At 39.3% G+C, this 20,264-nt stretch overlaps 1 protein-coding gene across 1 annotated transcript in view; it reads left to right on the top strand.

The window, feature by feature from the left end:
* RP1 (RP1 axonemal microtubule associated) overlaps positions 1–20,264 on the top strand; it is a 341,437-nt gene that overhangs the window by 160,297 nt on the left and 160,876 nt on the right. The window contains exons 17-18 of the mRNA XM_063669462.1: positions 3,753–3,965; positions 17,483–17,660. Coding sequence (XP_063525532.1) covers positions 3,753–3,965; positions 17,483–17,660 — 391 coding nt within the window. The remainder of the gene's footprint in view (positions 1–3,752; positions 3,966–17,482; positions 17,661–20,264) is intronic.

The raw sequence follows: 20,264 nt of genomic DNA on the forward strand, positions 1-20,264 counted from the left end.
CAGGGTGGTGGTTGCTGCAGGTTGGGGTGGCTGTGGTAGTTTCTTAAAATAAGACAACAATGAAGTTTGCCACAGTGATTGACTCATTCTTTCATGAAAGATTTCTCTATAGCATGCAATGTTGATAGCATTTTATCCATAGTAGAACTTTTCAAAATTAGTATAAATCCTCTCAAACTGCTGCTGCTTTATCTACTGAGTTTATTTAATAGTCTGAATTATGTGTTGTCATTTTAACAATGTTCACAGTATCTTCATCAGGAGTTTACTCTGTCTTAACAAATTACATTCTTTGCTTGCTATTTCTACCACATCTGCAGTTATTTCCTCCTCCAAAGTTTTGAACCACTCAAAATCGTTCATGAGGTTTCAAATCAAATTCTTTCAAACTCCTGTTAATGTTGATATTTTGACCTCCTATCCCCATGAATCATAATTATTCTTAATGGCATCTAGAATGGTGAATCTTTTCCAAAAGGTAGTCAGTGTACTTTGCCCAGAGCCATCAGTGAAATCACTGTCTATGGCAGCTATAGTATTAGGAAATGTATTTCTTAAATAATAAGGCTTGAAAGTTGAAATTACTTCTTGATCCATAGGCTACAGAATGGATATTGTGTTAGCAGGCATGAAAATAACATTAATCTCCTTGTACATGTCCATCAGAGCTCTTGGGTGACCAGGTACATTGTCAATGAATAGTTATATTTTGAATTGTTTTTTTTTCTGAGCAGTAGGTCTCAACAGTGGGCTGAAAATACTCAGTAAACGATGCTATAAATAGATATGCTGTCCTTCAGGCTTTATTTTTCAATTTCTAGAGCACAGGTAGAGTAGATTTAGTATAATTCCAAAGGGCCCTAGGGTTTTTGGAATGGTAAATGGGCACTGGCTTCAACTGTAAGTCACCAACTGCATTAGCCCTTAACAAGAGAGTCAACTTATCCTTTGAAGCTTTGAAGCCAGGCAATGAATTCTCCTCTCTAGCTATGAAAGTCATACATGGCATCTTCTTCTAATAGAAGGCTGTTTTATTTACACTGAAAATCTGTTGATAATCTCATCAATTATCTTAACTGGATCTTCTGGGTAACTTGCTACAGCTTCTCCATCAGTACTTGCTGCTTTACCTTGCACTGTTATGTTACGAAGATGGCTTCTTTCCTTAAACTTCATCAACCAACCTCTGCTAGCGTCAACCTTTTCTCCTGCAGTTTCCTCACCTCTCTCAGCCTTCATAGAGTTGTAGAGAGTTAGGGCCTTGCTCTTGGGGTTAGGCTTTGGCTAAGGGAATATTGTGGTTGGTTTTTGTCTTATATCCAGGCCACTAAAACTTTCCCCATATCAGCAATAAGGCTGTTTAGGTTTCTTATTATTCATGTATTCACTGGACTAGCATTTCTGATCTGCTTCAAGAACTTTTCCTTTGCATTCACAACATGGCTACCTTACACGAGGGGCCTAGCTTTAGATCTGTCACAGCTTTTGACAGATCTTCCTCACTAAGCTCAATCATTTCTAGCTTTTGATTTAAAGCAGGAGATATGTGACTCTTCCTTTCATTCGAACACTTAGAGGCCATTATAGGGTTATTGATTAGCCTAATTTCAATATTGTTGTGTCTGAGGGAATAGGGAGGCAAGAGAGAGAGATAGGGGAATGGCTGGTTAGTGGAGCCATTCAGAACACACACAGCATTTGTTGATTAAGTTCACTGTCTTATATGAGCATAGTTTATGCCCCCCTAAAATAATTACAATAGTTAACATCAAAGATCACTGATCACAGATCACCATAACAGATATAATAATAATGAAAAGCTTGAAATATTATGATAATTACCAAAATGTGGCACAGAGACATGAAGTGAACACATGCTGTTGGAAAAATGGCACTGATAGACTTGCTTGATGTAGGGTTCTCACCAACCTTCAATTTAAAAAAAATTATCTGTGAAGCAAATAAAGTGAAGCACAATTAAGTGAAGTGCAAATAAACAAGGTATGTCTGTACTTACTCTATAATAAACACTTTCTAACATTACTATTTCTCCCAAAACAACATAATTTTAACTCATACATCTCATGTTATTTAGCTTAAGGTTAAACTTAAGGTTAATGGTTTCATAATACTCAAATGTAAGTATTACATGTATACACACACACACGTATATGTCTTTTTTGTTGTTGAACATTTAATCTCTCTCTTTTCCCACTTCTGCATATGATACTGTAATATATACTTTGACATATGCCTTTGACCACATCATTTATTATTTTCTTAGCTTAGAAAATTAAAAATTGAACTTAAGGGTTAGAATGTGAAACTTTTAAGGCTCTGGGAACATACTGCCAAATTTATTTCTTCAGATGTCCCAATTTTTACTCCTGTGAAAGTTAAGCCAACTATAAAGTTAGGGGGAACAGTCTATAATACTATCCTCACTTCTGACATCAACCACAGAGTTTGGGGGATGCTGAGACCACTATGAAGGCTTGATAATTCACCGGAAGAACTCACAGAACCCATTGAAAATTGTTACACTCAAAGTTACAGTTTATTATAGAGAAAGGATACAGATTAAAATTGGCTAAGCAAAGAGACACATAAGGCAGAGTCTAGGAAAAGCACCAAACATGGAATGTGCACTGGTTCTTTCCCCATGGAGTCAAGGCAGAGGTACTTTCTCAGCACTGGTGTGTGACAGTATGCATGGAGTATTGCCAGCCAAGGAAGCTTCCCGAGCCTTGGTATTCAGAGTCTTTATTGGGCTTCCATCCTGTAGGGAGTCCATGTGGCTGGTCTCAGTCTCCAGCCTCTGAGGAGGTCACTTGACACTTTCTGACTCAAAGCCCCCTACCCTAAGTCACATTATTACTATCTGGCTGGCTCAAGGTCTGCAGGCAAACAACGACACTCCTATCAGGCATGACACTCCAAGGGTAAAGAGAGATTACCACTCAGAAGCTGAGGCGAAGGTCAGACTTCTCCGGGTAGTTAAATTCTTAGTACCCAACTAGTTTCAGCATTGTAGGAAAACACCCATCTCACTGACCTCAGTGTTGTTGAGTGTGGTCCTTAAGGAGAAGGACTTTGACAATTTTCTAGAAGAATAGATATCCAATTTTAGCTTTTTTTTTTTTTATTACTAGCATGGATTACTTTTCCTTATGTTTAGTCACCATTTGTATTTTATCTTTTGTGATTTGTGTGTTTATCTATTATCAGTTTTACTGTGTTAGTGTATTTCTAATTAACTCTCAAGAGTCTTTTATATCTTCCTCTTAAATTAATGATTACATAGGATTTTCTTAAATATATCTTATTTGTATTTGATATCTTTTTACATTCATTCCTATATGCATACATTTAAATATCCATAGAGGGTATTCCATAATTCAGTTACTCTTATAGCATACTTTTTATTGTGCTTTATATTAATATTAACATTATTTGTTTAAGGTGATAGTAAATTCCTTAAGAGAAATATTTGTGATTTGTATCTTTTAAAAATCTCTGTAGCATCTCATGCTGGCATTTATACTATCAACAAATGATAACTGAAGTAAACCAATCTCCTTTTGTTTACTTTTGCATAGCAGTTACATTGTTTACTTCTTTTGCTCGTTTTCAGCCACCAAGCTTCCTGGTCACTATGACTTCAGTAAGAGAATTGCCTCTATAGTTGTCTCCCTCTAGCAAAACACGAGCCTGTTATTGACTGCCTTTCTGTTCTGTTTGTTGCTCTGAAGGGGGTGTTCCTCAACAGTGCTGTGGTTCTGCTTGCTACGAGCCTGTGTCAGGCCCTGTGTCTCCAGCCTGATGGAAGCTGCTCTGGAGTGGGAAGCCAGTCTGAAAAATCCTACTGGAAAGTGCATAAAATCAGCTCTGGGATTTGCATGTTTGAAAGTGTGAAAAATGCACAAATGTATCTAAGAATCAAGGATGGCCGATGCGATGGAACAGTAAGCATCTGCTCTTGTTTCTCTCAGCAAATGTTTGAGACATTTGCCAGTTGTAGACATGAGAATAGCACTTTCTGAGTGGGTTTTGGAAATTGAATGTTACATGTGGTGGTCTCCCTTGACTGGTATTTTTAATAAGTGAGGAGAGCAGCCACATGCCTGGTATGATAAGAGAGGAATCCTGACCCTCTAGATAGCGCCTCTGAAATGTAATGTATGTACAAATCACCTGAGAATTGTGTTAGGAAGCAGATTCTGATTCAGGAAGGCTGGCTTGGGACCTGAGTGTTTACGTTTCTAACAAGCTCTCAGCTGTGGCTGCTGATGCTGGTCCATGAATGATGCTTTGAGAATCAAGGTTCTAGAAAGGCCAGCTCAATAGTGTTTTCTTACTGCTCCTTTTGGTGCCTGAATTTCCACCACTGGAAACCCTGTACTTGACTAAGGAAGCTATTTTAAATTCTAAATATTAGGGGTTTTTCTTTTTGTATTTTTATTTTTAGAGACAGAGTCTCACTCTGTCACCCAGGCTGGAGTGCAGTCGTGCAATCTCGGCTCACAGCAACTCAGGTGATCCTCCTGCCTCAGTCTCCTGAGTAGCTGTGACTATAGGCGCATGCCACCATGCCCTGATGATTTTTGTACTTTTTGTAGAGAGAGGGTCTCGCCATGTTGCTCAGGCTGGTCTCCAATGCCTAGGCTCAAGAGATCCACTGCCTTGGCCTCCCAGAGTGCTGGAATTATAGGCCTAAGACACTGCCCAGACAGGGGTTTTTCTTTAACACCTTGAGCCTTAGGAGGGGATGTGGAAGACAACTAACATAACAGTTTATATATATTCATAATTCTTTTGTGGGGTGAGGAACAAGTAAGATTGCACATTTAACCTTCCTGTTAATGCTCTCCATCTATTATTGTTTAAAATAGTTTAGTTTAAATTAGATCTTCTGGATAAATTCTGAGGTCCCTCCTCTCCCTTCTTACCAGTCATGATGTCTAGCTATAAGTGACAACTTGCATGAGCTTCTTGGGGTATGAGGAGGGAGGACTTTGACCTTTCATGGTTCCCAGGGTCCCTGTCAGTGCTGCAGACTGGTGAGTTTGTGTCAGGTGAGCTGCACTGATGCTCACAATGCAAAGGCGAAGCACATGCACATACACAGGTGTAGTTAATATCCCTGATCTACCCACAAGTGCATAATGAAGTAGATTTTATCACCATTTCACAGAAGAGGAAGCCAAGCTTAAGAGACAAATTGTCATGCTTGTAGTCTTTACACTGGTAAGTGGACTAATTGGGATAAAAATGGGTAACATTATTAGTATGACTAGACTAGTTAGAAGTACAATTTCATCTAACGTTCAGTCATCCCCTAGGACAGGGTGTCCTAGGAGGAACATCAGTAAGTAGCCTTCCTATCCTCAACATTCACAAGTTATACAAGCATTTCCCTTCTGGGGCTTGTAGGAGTGTTCAGAACCATGAGATAATGTGTTACTATGTAATACATGCTTTTGTGTTTGTGTTTGGAAGTTGCTGGGCAGAGTTTCTAGAGGCACAGGTAAGTGTCACTCCAAAGTGGGAAATGGGTCAACATTGGAAATGTTTATCTTCTCCAGGTAGTAACCAAAGGGATAGCTCAGTGGTTGCTCACTTTCTATTTAGCTGCCTCATACTGTAGCTGAATGGTGATTTCTTTTTTTCTTTTTTGAGACGGAGTCTCACTCTGTTGCCTAGACTAGAGTGCAGTGGCGCAATCTCGGCTCACTGCAAGCTCCGCCTCCTGGGTTCATGCCATTCTCCTGCTTCAACCTCCCGAGTAGGGACTACAGGTGCCCGCCACCATGCCCAGCTAATTTTTTTTGTTGTTTGTATTTTTAGTAGAGACGGTGTTTCACCGTGTTAGCCAGGATGGTCTCGATCTTCTGACCTCGTGATCCACCTGCCTCGGCCTCCCAAAGTGCTGGGATTACAGGAGTGAGCCACTGAGCCCAGCCGAATGGTGATTTCTTGGTTCTTCACTTCCAGCCTGTATGCCTCTCTCTGACTCTTCCATTTTTTTTTTTTTTCTCAGTGTGCTGGTTATCTTATTCTTCCCAGTGAGTAAACTTCCTCTGTAAGTTTTTAGCAGAATCTTTTTGTCCTATACTTAATATTCATGCTTTTTCTTCCTATTTGTGCTATGGGTGACTCAGCTCTATCTGATGGGGCTGAGGGACTGGAATAAGTCCTTGGCATTCAATTGAAAGAATCTGGTGATCACAGGAAGTTGGATGGAGATGTACAGATTAAAACACAGAAGTATTATCCTGCCACAAAGAAACTATTGGCATGCTTTTTCTTCAGATGCTGAACTGAGTGTGAGCCTGGTTAAGTAGCTCACCCAGAGTCCCCAGGTAGCCTTACAGCTGAGGCTTCGTCCAGGTTTGCCCACTTCCAAAGGCCCCATTGTGGAGGACTGAGAATAACAGGATGGAGAAACTGGCTTTCCCCCATGAGGAGACCAGAGTCAGGATACATGAGGCAGAGGTGATTCTAAACACAAAACCAAAGTTTTCTTTAGAAATTTCCCAAGAACCAGCCTTGTTGACAGTATGTCAGGTGAGTGAGTGGCTCTGAAATAGGTGGGAGAACACTCTGTGCCATGCCAGCCTACGTTGTGCTGCTTTGCATCAATGTTGGAAGCCCCTTCTGTTTTCCCTTCCTGAAGGGCTTCTCAGGATGAAACGCCAGGTTCAGGACTTCTGTGTATGTTGGAAGGCAATCATGCTGAGCTGAGCTGAGCTGAGGCAGGCAATCATGCACTGGAGTTTCAAACCCAAGTATCACTTCTTCTTAGAGATATTTCACAATTTGAAAAAAGCCAGAGGCATTTGTTCTGTTTGCTTTGGGGAAGAGATAGCCAAAATGGATAACCCAGTGAAACTGATTGATAAAGGTGAAAGAGTATAAATGAGTTGGTTACACAGAATTTGATATACAGAACATTAAAATAAGAAATATTGGACAAAAGGCAGAGATTCTCTAGGCCTTTTGGAGATAAGCACACCATAGCTAGGTTACATGAGGCTTGTCCAGAGGGTTAAGGTCACTCCTCTGAGGCCTCTGAAGGCAACACATGTGTGTAAAGTAGTAGCTAAATGCAAAAAACACTGGTAAGGGGAGCTGTGTAATGGGGCAAACCAGAAATAACAGGTCCATATATGCTGGGGTGATACTCAAAATACTGTATTTAACAAGCAGTTTGGTACACTGAAATTCCTAGAGTGCAACCTTCAGGACAAGCAAGGATCAAGGATCCTGGAGAGTCCAAGATGTGGATGAGGCATTGGCTGGCCATGTCATCAGGGCCCCATGTTTTTGTGCTGGGTTCCAGGCCCTGACGCCTAACCCTGGCAGTGTGCTGTGACCTCTAGGGGTTCTCCCATTCTAGGGCAACCAGAACATGAGGGAGACACAAGGGGGCTCAGATGATGGCTATCCATTATCCAATATGAAAATATTGATGCAGGATATTTTCTTGACCCCTTTGCAGGTCTTGCAACAGGGGTGCCCATTTTACTTAGCCTGCCCCGCTCAACCCCTCATGGGAGGGAGCACGCAAGCAAACAAGTGTGGGCACTGGAGCAAGTGAGTGCAAAAACTGGCCGGCTGCTTTAGCACCAGCAGGAGCAAACTCTGTGCAGGCCCCATGGCAACATCCAGATGGGGGTGCCTGCAACCCCAAGGTCCCAGAAGGGGTGTGTTACAATGCTCTGTTAGTCCCACCATCTGCAGACAGCAGTGTGTCATCAGTTCTGTGGGCCTTTTGCCTCGTTGCGTAGGGCAGCTGCCCTCCACCAGTGAGGGCACAGGGCCAGTGTGACAGCCTTTTTGGCTACCCGCACTTGGTGCATCCTGAATTTTTGTCCACTGCCCAAGAAGAATGAGGTCACATGGACAAATTGAAGGATGGTGAATGCAGAGAATTTTATTGAGCAATGAAAGTGGCTGTCAGCAGAGAGGGGAGCTGGAAAAAGGATGGGAAGGGCAGGTCACTCTACCCTGAAGTTAAGCCAACTCTGCCTCATCCAGCCACTGTCTCTGAAGTCAAGTTGCCTCTCCCTGATGTCCAGCTGCTTATCCTGTCTACCGACTGGGTCTGGGTCTTTATAGGCACAAGATGGGGAGGTGGGGCAGGCCCTAGGTAGTTTTGGAAAAGGCAACATTCGACTGGTAAAAAGACGTTATTCAGAAAGAAACAATCAGGAGAGAGCCGATACACAAGAATGGAAGTTTTCATCTGGGCTGTGGGTTTCAGGCTTTTCACCTCAAAGGTGGAGTTTTGCCAGGGGCCACTCCTGTCTGCCTAGCATTTCTCTGACTCTTGTCACTCTCAATATTACAGTATTTAAAAAATGGATCTGGCTCTACCAATGTGTATCACTTCAGTGTCAATCCCCAGAATAAGGTGAGGTGAGTGTAATCCTTGAGGATTACAGAGAAAATACTGTTGCTATGTTTTTTTAATAGACATTTGTAAAAATCTTTAGCTTAACGTTAAGGTTTTGAAGGTCTTCCTGGCCTATATCATACTGTACATGGGTAATTTTGCCCTTCTGCCTGCTAAACTCAGAGGCTCAGAGGCTCAAACATTCTCTAGAGGTTTCTAGCTTCCTATTATTTCTGTTAAAAATTCCAATCCTGTTCTTGGAAAATTATTGCATTGGAAAGTTACTGCTAAAAGATTTGAAATTTTACACAGCCTCTCCATAAAGCCAGAAGCTCTTGAATACTCTGTAAATCACAGGAAAGTGTGGCACTGCTTTGGCCAATGGTGAATTCCCTGATACTATAACCAGATCAGCAAGACAAAGGGAGGAGGCTGACTGTATTTTCAGTGTCTACTGCATTCCAAGGCTGAGCGAGCGCTCTTAGGTTTGTAGTAACGCCTCTTAACCCTAAGCTCACACAGCAACCAATTAGGAAAGCAAACACCCGCAGCAGGTCTTCACCTAAAACTGACCCACGTAAATGATCTTATGACTCCTTTTGTGTAGTTACTAAAAGATTTGCCAGGGATGAAGAGTTTCTGTTCTAAATTTAATGATTGTAAATGTAGGAGACAAAACGTGATTTTTTTTTTTTTCACCCATTGCAAGCTGCCCGGCTGAGACTCCATAACAAAAAAAAAACAGATTAATAAGAGAAAAGCATACAAATTCACTTCAATAAGTTCTGTGTAGCTCAGGAGGCTTCAGAAATGATGATCCAAAGACCTAGGGAAAAGTTTGTATTTTTATAGATACTTATGCAGAAGTATAATTGGAGAACCAAAGGGTATGATCTAATGGTAATGAACTGTGGGGAACTTAGTAGGGCCTGTCTGTTCAGGTTTTTCTTGGAGTCACTGTATGACATTTCTTTCCTCCAGGTATAAAGTAAGACACCTGTCACATGAAGATCTTTAGGGGAAACAAGGAGAGGGAAGGTCAGACAGGTGACCTTTCCAGGTTTTGTGGGCTGGTTCCTGGGAGAAGAAGCAAGAGGAATTCTAGTTTCTGTGGCCTACATTGGGAGAGAGAGGGGAGAGGGAATTTCAGTTTCTATGGCCCACTTCAGGAGAGAGTGGGCTGGAGAGGGTCAGGGAGACCTTCCTGCTTCCAAAGTTTTCTCATTTCCTTCAGCTTAAAATACTCACTGGGCCAAGGTGCCATATTTTAGGGTAGTGTTTCCTGCATTCCATCATAAGTATCAGGCCTGGTCCAGAGCTGTGATGTCCTAGCTCTTCATTGGGATTGGCCCCTTAAGTGTGGCTTCTGACACATGCTGTCACTGAACATCAGGGTTCTCCTGTGGGTCACCAGTTGTTTTGTACATTAACAATATGTCATTAGCAGAGGCCTAAAGGAGCACTCTGAGGCTACCGTCTGATGGTGTCTGCCACTCAGACAATATTGATTTTTAACCTTTACTCTGGTAGTTTTATAGAGAAGAGCCTCCACAGAAAACTCCTCATTTATGTTTTACTTCTGCTACTTCCATCGTAATGTTTTCTTTGACTTGTTTAATGACTCATTGATTTTGTTGTCTTACTTTAAAATTCTCTATCTGAAATTTTGATAGTGAATCATTTTACTCAAAATGCCTGTGCTTCCTTGTTCTTAAGAAACAGTATTGATACATAACAATGAAGCATATTATTTTTCACTTTCATTATATCTGACTAGGAACCACTAGACTGGAATGACATTACCCTTGAAAACAGAATAAAAACAGTCCTCTTAATTACCCTAGTTTGCGTATGTTTAGAGGCTATGGTAAGGCATGCTTATAATCTCCAAAGGGATTTAAGATGCATTCAAAGGTAAATGGTAATGCATGGTCATATTACTATACCTTAAAAACCCAACAGTGCCTCAGTCCTGGTAGCTACTCAAGAAATGCTTTTTTTTTTTTTTTTTTTGTACTAAATTGAATTGAATAAAAACATTAATGGTTCCAACATGTCTGCTGTTGTAAATTTGGAAACATTTTTATAGGCAAATACACTTACATTTAAATCAAGTGACACTGATCCTATAACAAATATTTCTATTTCTGTTACCATGAAATTTTTATCCTGTATAAGTAAATCACCTTAATAGATTTGATGTAATCAAAAGTCAGGTTAGCAACAAACAGCATGCAGTTCACAGGGACATTTGTAAGGGTGTTAATTTAAAGAAGAAAAATAAACTTCAAAATAACATGGGTGGAACTCACTAAGCATGAGTACAAAGGAAAAAAAGATGTAGGAATTGTAGGAAAAATAAGCTCAAGTGTGATCACTGTATCCAAGATAGGCACACAGACACGCCCCACACTGGCAGGATACTTGTCTATGGGCGAGAGTTTAGTTTGTAGAAACTAGGAAAGATTCTGTCATTGTGGATTTGTCTAATTTTGCCTCTTCATTCAAAGTATATTCTATGCATGCAAATTAAAAAATTAAAGGTAATTCATATTTATAAGAAGTTGAAATATAAAAACACACGAAAGCATATAGATGAAGTTAGGTTTACACGGTGCTAGACCAGTGGGTTAAAAAGTATAAAATTCAGTGAAAGTCTTAGTTTTATGTAAAAATTATAAATCATGTTTTACCTAATCAAAAAATTTAAAAAACCTGATCTGAATAAAATTGTGTTTTACATACATAGCTACATGCAAGATAAATTATTTTGTTTGAATTTTCTAAAAAATGTTCTTACATTTCACTATTACTGAAATTGCCTTTGCAAAAATTATGTTAGTGGGAAAAATCTGACATAGGAAAATTATGGCAGTGAAAGAAATTTGACCTGACAGACTCCATCTTGCTTCTAACCTGCAAGCTGTCTTCTTCCATGTCTTGGGTTCAGGTGATTCTCCTGCCTCAGCTTCCCGAGTAGCTGGGGTTACAGATGCCCACCACCACGCCCAGCTAATTTTTGTATTTTTAGTAGAGACGAGGTTTCACCATGTTGGCCAGGATGGTCTCAAACTGCTGATCTCAGGTGATCCACCCGCCTCAGCCTCCCAAAGTGCTGGGATTACAGGCGTGAGCCACTGCACCCAGCCTGCAGTTTAACTTAGAAACAAAGATAATAACAGTCCCTCTCTGTAACAAACCCCTTCCTTGTTTAGGCACCAGACAGACTTGGTAAAACTAACAAATTAGCCACAAGATTAAAAATTATGGCTCAGGAGTCATGCAGCCAGACTCCAGACCTTTCCAATTGCTCCTATGGATAACATCACTATTGTAAAATCTAAGATTGGAGTTTGGGGTATTTTTTAGACCCTGCATTCTGATGGACCAGCTGGTGCCACCCAGACTAGTAAACTGGCTCAACTAGTTATGTGTCACCCACCCAGGAACTGAAGACAGCAAGAAGACAGCTTCAGCTCCCTATGATTCCATCCCTGACCCAACCAATCAGCATTCCCCACTCTCTAGCCTCGTGCCTGCCAAACTGTCTTTAAAAACCCTGGCCTCCAAATTTTGAGGGAGGTTAATCTGAGTAATAATAAAACTCCAGTCTCCCATTTAGCCTGCTCTGCATGCATTAAACTCGTTCTCTGTTGCAATTCCTCCATCTTCATAAACTAGCTGTATCTGGGCAGCTGGCAAGATGAACTTGTCAGTGGTTACTTTGTTGTAGATCACAGTCTATGTATTTAATCTTTACAGCATGAAAGAGATTTGAAGAATATACAGTGGGCCTTAAGGACAGCAACAAAGATTTCCCCTATCGGGGCAAATAGGCTTTAAGAAAGGAATAAATTGCTGAGTGATTCATCTTGGAAAAGAGGAGGCATAGTAATACTCCAGTGTGTAGAATGTATACTACTAGGATGCAGGCACCACAGTGGGGAGAGTTTTGTTTACTTTGTTTATTGAAATATCCCAAACTGTACAGCAAGAACTGACGTTTGATAAGTGCTTAACAAATATTAAGTATGAGAAGTTAAAATATCACTTGGGTGATGGTAACTAGTTGTTCTACTGCAACGGAGCCAAATAGAGGGAAATGGGCATTAGATGTTATGGTAGCTTGCAGTGGTGTGAGCATGCATCAGATATTCTAACCTGGTTATGTCTAGTTGCTGTTTGCTGCAGATGTGTAGGAAGGTGTACCTTTTGCATTCAGAACTCACGTTTTATTTCCCATCTACATCTCTTTAATCAGTTTGTATTTGGGTTAGGAATGAAGCAGAGATTTTTAAATGAAAGCAGGAAAGAGGAAATAAAGGAAACTAAAGGTTTATTGTTTTGAAATGTAGTTATATTTAATTTTTATTACTTTCACTAATTATACTTAGTGAGGTTAAAAATACCATTCCTTCAGGCACCGTTAGAGGGGACAAATACGCATACAACATTGATCTGGAGAACAATAGTTAATTGGTAATCCCTTTCAAGTTGTGGCTCAAGTGTTTCTGCGAAGGCTCAGGAGAGGCAGGTTGATTTGAGCAGAGTGGGTGAGTAGGAGAAGTTTCCTAGAATGGTGAATTTTAGAGGGAGAGAATAATTCCACTTTTCTTTATCAAAGAGAGGACATTACATTACATGAACAAATTATGAGATTAGAAATTAGTAAAAAGAAATTTAGAGTTAACAGATACTGAGTTTCTACTGAAAGACAGAAACTGTTTGTCACTAGTGCTACAGTAGATATACTAAGACATGCTCCCTGCTCTCAGGAAACTTGTGATTTAAAAGGGGAAAAGAAGAACGTAAATAGACAAATACACCATAGTGTGCAAAGTTCAATACCAGAAGTAAGTACCAAGTTCAGTGTTGGTTTAGAAAAAGATGTGTCTGAGAAAGAATTTTCTGTTGTGTGAGTCATGAGCAATTCCTTGAGATCTTTAATGTAAAATGACATTGATTTTTAATATGTTATCTGTTCTAAGTTTGGGGAGATAGTGGTTTGGGAATAATATTCAAGTTCATAAATCTGGCCTCACTGTGAAAGATGTGCTAGTTTATTGAGAACCGGAAGTTTGGAAGAGTAACTATGAGATTACTATAATGAAACACAGTTTGGCTGAAAAGCCCATAATTTATCTAAAGTGCACTAGTAATTCTAGTGTGTTCTAGTGTGCTTAGTTCGACTGATGGATTTTTTTTTCTGTCAGAATATGCTTGTATATCTTGGTTTCTATCTAGTTGAAAGATTAGTCCTTTACAAGTCAATAATAATTTTTTTTTAAATTACTTATTCTTTTTTTCTGCTTTCCCTCATCCTTGTTTGATATCTTGGCACAAAGACTTAAAAAAAAAATCATGGAAAAAGGCCACGGGACATAGACTGTTCTTCAGGTCTACACTGGTCTTTAATGAAGTGTGGCTGATTTGGCTTGTCCCTGAATGTGGATATACCAATTGTGTTTAATTTCAAATATGACTGATATTATAATCAGAGCATTTTGGGCAACATAGGCCTTGAGAGTCTTGCATAACCTCTGGTCTTAATGGTCCTAACTCAGTGGGCAGCTTGTAGCAAATCCAGCCCTCTCCCAGATCACCAGTCCTCTCAATAATTGAGTCTGCCATTAAGGCATGGGATAACTTCTAGATCCCCTGATGTCTCCATGTGAGCTGCGGAGAAGCTAGGAAGCTGTATCAGTGTTAATTTCTCAGACTCCTTCCCTGAACATTTCTAATCCATCTTCTGGATGTCCCCATGTTGCTCTAGTACTATGCTAAACACTGGGATACTCTAAGGGGAGTGTGTAAGTTTCCTGGGATAGCCCCTCAGCTATTGAGATTCTCTCCCAAAATATATGGATGATTCTAATGCCCCTTATTTCTTTGCTATACCAAAACACCAAGAATCAACTCCTAGTGGAGTTGTCTCTCTTCTAGCCATTTGTCCCAGGCCCCTCCTTTCAGAACCGGATGCACCTGTCTTCTTGTGGGGTGGCAGTTTTCTCTATGTAATATATGGTATCTACCTTTTCAGTGGCTTCATCATTTAAACTCTCAGGTGTCCCATCCTCCAGGTTCTAGGAATATTAAGTTCAATTTTGGAATTTCTTTTGTCAACCATTTTCTCTCTCAATAAAGCTTGCTTTTACAAATAAAAAACACCTTTTTAAATCTTAATTTACTACAGATGTGTTAAAACCCTTCCATTTGGAAGCTCAAAGCTGAGCAAAGATTTTTTTGCTCTAGGCTGGATTCTACTTACACCACCACAATGAGTATTGTTCATTTAGTAGGTAAGAGAGCCTTGGAAGAATTAGCAATGAGAATATATTAGTTAAAGAATTCACAAATATTATCCTTACTTGAGTTAGATCTAGGAATGAGGTGATGGGGCCTAAAATCTGGGAGGTAATGACAAAACTGGAGAGTTTGAGTCAAATTTGATAGATCATTTGGATTACTGAATATTAATGGTTGGTTGAATATTGGTGGTGAAATAAAAAGACTAACTCTCAGTAAACTATGAATAGATGGGAACTTTCTCAACTTGATTAAGAATACCTACAAAAAAACTTGCAGCTAATATTATACTTAATAGTGAGAAACTGGATGCTTTTTCTTTAAGATCAAGAACAAAGCAAGGACATCTCTCACCACTCCAATATTATATAGGAAGTCTTAGCTAATCAATAAGACAGAAAAAGGAAACAAAATGTATACAGATTGGGAAGGAAGAAATAAAACTCTCTTGGCTCACAGATGATATTAGTGTTTATGTAGGTAATCCCAAAGAATCAACAAAAAAAATTTCAGAATCAGTAAGTGTTTATAGTGAGGTTGCAATGTATGAGGCTAATATACAAATTTTAATTGCATTCCTATATACTAGCAATGAACAATTGGAATTTAAAATTAAAAACATAATTCCAGTTATATTAGTACAAAAATGTATAAATCTAACAAAATATATTCTGGATCTCTATGTGGAAAACTAGAAAATGCTGATGAAAAAAATCAAAGAAAATTTAAATAAATGGACAGATATTCCTTGTTTATATATTGGAAGACTCAAGGTTGTTGTCAGTTCTTACCAACTTTATCATAGATTCAATACAATTCCAGTCAAAATTCCAGCAAGCTATTTTGTGGCTATCTATAAGCTGGTCCTGAGTTTATATGAAAAGGCAACAGACCCAGAATAGCCAACATAATACTGAAGAAGAACAAAGTTAGAAGACTGAAACTACCTACATTTAAGATTTACTATAAAGCTACAGAAACAAGACAGTGTGTTATTGATGAAAGAAAAGGCACAGAGATCAATGAAGCAGAATAGAGAGCCTAGAAATAGACCCACACAAATACAGTGAAGTGATCTTTGACAAAGGAGCAAAGGGAACTCAGTGGAGAAAGGGTAGACTTTTCAACAAATGGTGCTGGAACAATTGGATGTCCATATGCCTGCAAATGAATCTAGACCCAGAGCTTAAACATGTCCATGAATGTTTATAGCAGCTTTTTTCATAATCACCCCAAACTGGAAACAACCAAGATGTCCTTCAGTAGGTGAATGTGTAAGTTTTGGTACATTGGTACAATGGAATATTATTCATCAGTAAAAAGAAATGAGCCATGAAAAGACATTGAGGAAACTTAGATGCATATTGCTAAGTGTAAGAAGCCAGTATGATAAGGTTACATATTATACCAATTATAGGACATTCTGGAAAATGCAAAGCTATAGACACAGTAAAATGATCAGTGGTTGCTAGGGGTTTGAGGGAAGTATGGAAAGGATAAATAGATGAAGCATAGGGGATCTTTAGGGCAGTACAGTTATTCTATATGCTATTGTAATAACAGATACAAGACATTATAGATTTATTAAAACCCACAGAATTGTATAGCACAAAGAGTAAACCTTAATGTATGCAAACACATCATTTAGGAGGTTTGGGAATCTCAGGAAAGAACACAGATGGTCTATGGTAAGGCCCAAACTTCCTATGCTGCAACAAACTGAAGCTGCTTTTCTGTATTTACCTTCTGTATTGTTCAGCATAATTAAGGTGCTTGTTCATCCATACACCATGCTGCCTATGGCCCCTCTGTCTTAGTTTATGGTGCCCCTCTACCTGAAATTTCCTATCCCTACCCCCAGCTCACCTTCCCCTACTTATTATCTGTATATGTGGTTGTCTTCTCTACTCGACCATGAACAATGCAAGGCCAGAATCTTATTGAATTTAGAACAAGAACAGAAGATAGAAATTGCTTACTTTATATTTATAAAAAGCGAGAGAGAAAGAGAGAGAGACTGCCTTGGTTCTTACTGAAAGAAGCTCACATTTGAGGGGAGACCAGAATATAATTTGTATCACAAATAAAATACTAGTTGCTATTGGAAATTTTAATCCATCCTTACAAAAGTCATTAGTTAGGACTGAAATCCTATAAGGAAACTTTTAAAACAGTGAAAGGCAAAATATTTTCTAATATTAGATTATAGATGGCTTAAAGAATGGAGAAGTGTTATAATCTGAGGGTGTGTAGACTGCTGCTAGGCATTCGATTCTTGCATATTTTCCTCTACAGTCTTTGCATCATTTGTGTGCATGCTGTTTATGAAAATTCAATCTGGAAAATGCAGAATAGCACAGAAAATTGGTTTACATTTAAATGTAAATTGACTTATGGTAAGAATAGCACTTTTCCCACCATTTTAGAGTATTTTCTAAAAGAAAAGTTCCACATTTTAATGTTCTATGTTCACCCACAGAGGTGAGCAACTCTAAAATGAAATACAGCATATACAACACTCTCCTTAGTTGAAGCTCTTATGGTATTCAGAGCTTTTTGTCCAAAGGCACGTGTCCTTGCCTCAACCCATCATGTGGTCTCTGTTTCTGGATCTTGTGAAATAGGATGAAGCACACAGGGCAATTTATGTAAAAAGGCTCTAGATTTATCATAGTGATTCGAAACGAGACAAAATTATATTCTTGTAAAATGACTGGTCTTAAATTCTGTCTTTTGGGACTTGCTCACATTTATTGAATCATTTTGTATTGATTATAGGGTACAGGAGATGTTGACTGTCATTTTAAAATTAAGAAGAACTTGAATAATGCATCTATAAGCCTGGAATCTACGAAGAGCCCAGGATTGTTTGTTGGACTTCAGTCGGATGGGCAGGCAAAACCAATGATTTATACCAAGGATGAGAATGTTTGCTTCTATCCACAAGTCATCCAATGTATGTTTACTCTGAAATACTTTGATTTTTGGTTTGCTTTAGGATGGTTTGTGTACAGTGTCTGAAAATTTCATCACATTTTTACTAAGCAAATCTCTGCTGTTAGGCTTTTTTGTTTGTTGTCATTCCAGAAGCAATGGAAGGAAAACATAATGAAGACCAGTTACCTCAAGTTTTCAGATAATTAATATTAGGTATAGTTTTTGCTACATTGAACTTCTTTGTAACTTTGAAAGTTATGTGTGTGCATTCGTGTGTCTGTGTACATGTGCATGTTTGAATCTTTGTTTTTTAAGGATAGCTTCATATACCCTGAGAGGGATGAGGCTGTTAGAAATATTCTCAGATTCATTGCTATTAATTTTTAATAGTTGCAGTATAAAAAGAGATGGAATAAAGATCAACACAATTGGGATTTGGATTAAAAATAGGATTTGGAAAAAATTTCAAGATAGGTCAGAAATGTGAATATTTAGAAACTGGTTTCTCTCATATCCAAGTTCATGTTCTCTAGCAAATTGAAATGAAAATATGAGGACATTATTTAAACATGTATTTGTGTTCAAACCTTAAAATGTGTTTGAACACAAAGGCTAATAAAGTAACAATATTGTATTTTTCAATTACCTTGAAGTTTAGATTGCTATCTAATTTTTGCTTGATGTGGTTCCCTGAATTTTGGCTTACTCAATATCTGTATCATTTTCTTGGTCTTACTTTTGTTTAGCTTCTGTTGGCTTATGAGAGTCCATGTTTACTGTGTGTGTATATATAATATCCCACAGAAGATAGCTTAGAATAGGAATAAAATAAGCCTGATGTAACATGATGGTATATTTGGTCCTGTTCTTCACTCTATCTGCATCAACTTCTTTTCAGCCTTTAGTTGCTTTTTAAAAAATTTTGCAAACTGTTGGGCTAGTATACCTGCGTTTACTGCCATCCATACCACCACTCCCTCCACCCTTCATTTTCCTACAGGCTGTCACAGAGTGGCATTCTGCCTTGACACAATGAGTATGCCACCTGCCTCTGGAGCTCTGAAGGGAAACAGGTGACTTCAAAGCCAGCAGAAGAATACAGGAGTAGAAAAAGAGCAGTGGGAAATAGCTAGCAGGGGTCAGCTGCCATGCTGGAAGAGCACAGGGAGAAAACAGAAATGACCAGGAAGCAGGTAGAGATGAAAAGGTGAAAAAGAAGAGATTGAAATAATAGAAAAAGAAATGAGAAGAAGAAAAGTAATTTGTGGCAAGACATAAGAGGGAAATAAAAAAGGCCACATTTGTCAACCTTAGGGTATTAGTACTAAAAGAACCAACAGAAACAAAACCATTCTCCTTTACAGCCCCTACAATTTAGTTCTGTTACTATAGCATGGATGGTTTATGTTTTCTTCTCTATTTGCTAGAGGCAGCCTCCTGCTTTAACAAGGGCAAGAATGCAGGAGACATTGCTTTAGAAATTTTATTGAAGATTCATGAATCCTAGGAATTCTGAGGAAGGGTTTGAAGGCATCAACATTTCTTCAAAATACAAAATAATACTTTCCAATTTCACAAGAAGAGCATTCCATTGGGATTTCTGAGTGTTAAAAACTCTATCTTAGGGGATTTTGTGAAGAGTGACAGAATGTTTATGTAAAAGTTTGTAGGGCCAGGCACGGTGGCTCACGCTTATAATCCCAGCACTTTGGGAGGCCAAGACGGGTGGATCACTTGAGGCCAGGAGTTTGAGACCAGCCTGGCCAACATGGTAAAACCCTGTCTCTACTAAAAATACAAAAATTAGCTGGTCGTGGTGGTGCATGCCTGTAATCCCAGCTACTGGGAGGAGAATCACTTGAACCTGGGAGGCGGAGGGTGCAGTGAGCTGAGAACGCTCCCCTGCACTCTAGCTGCAAAAAAAAAAAAAAAAAAAAAAAGTTTATAGTAATTCTCCAAGTCATTTTATTATTTTAGAATTTTTCTTTTTCTTTTTTTTTTGTGACGGAGTCTCACTCTGTCGCCCAGGCTGGAGTGCAGTGGTGCTATCTCGGCTCACTGCAAGCTCCACCTCCCGGGTTCACGCCATTCTCCTGCCTCAGCCTCGCGAGTAGCTGGGACTACAGGCGCCCGCCACCGCGCCCAGCTAATTTTTTTGTATTTTTGGTAGAGACGGGGTTTCACCGTGTTAGCCAGGATGGTCTCGATCTCCTGACCTCGTGATCCGCCCGCCTCGGCCTCCCAGTAGAATGTTTTCTAACTAGACTATCTACATATGATAGATTGAACCTACGCTATGCCAAAAAAGTTCACTCCCGAAAACATTTGGGAGTTTTGAATTGTTTATATTCTAATACAGAGATAGAGCAGCCTCCCAAAAAGTTAAACTGAAACTTTTTTTCAGCTTAAATTTTTCCTCATAGTTGTCTAGAAAGCAGAGTTAGAGTTGTGAGGCACCCTGAGTGATAAGGGGACTTGGATAGGGTAAGAGATTGTGGTAGGAAGAGAATCATAAGTTTACATCTCAAGAGACTCCACCTGTTGCCCCCAGGCATGCAACCTGAATGAGTGGCCCCGGCTTCCTTGGAAGCCGCTGCACCTCAAGTAAATGTCTACACACTGC

This window comes from Pongo pygmaeus, chromosome 7 (assembly GCF_028885625.2).
Source record: "Pongo pygmaeus isolate AG05252 chromosome 7, NHGRI_mPonPyg2-v2.0_pri, whole genome shotgun sequence".
NCBI classification, from domain to species: Eukaryota; Metazoa; Chordata; class Mammalia; order Primates; family Hominidae; genus Pongo; species Pongo pygmaeus.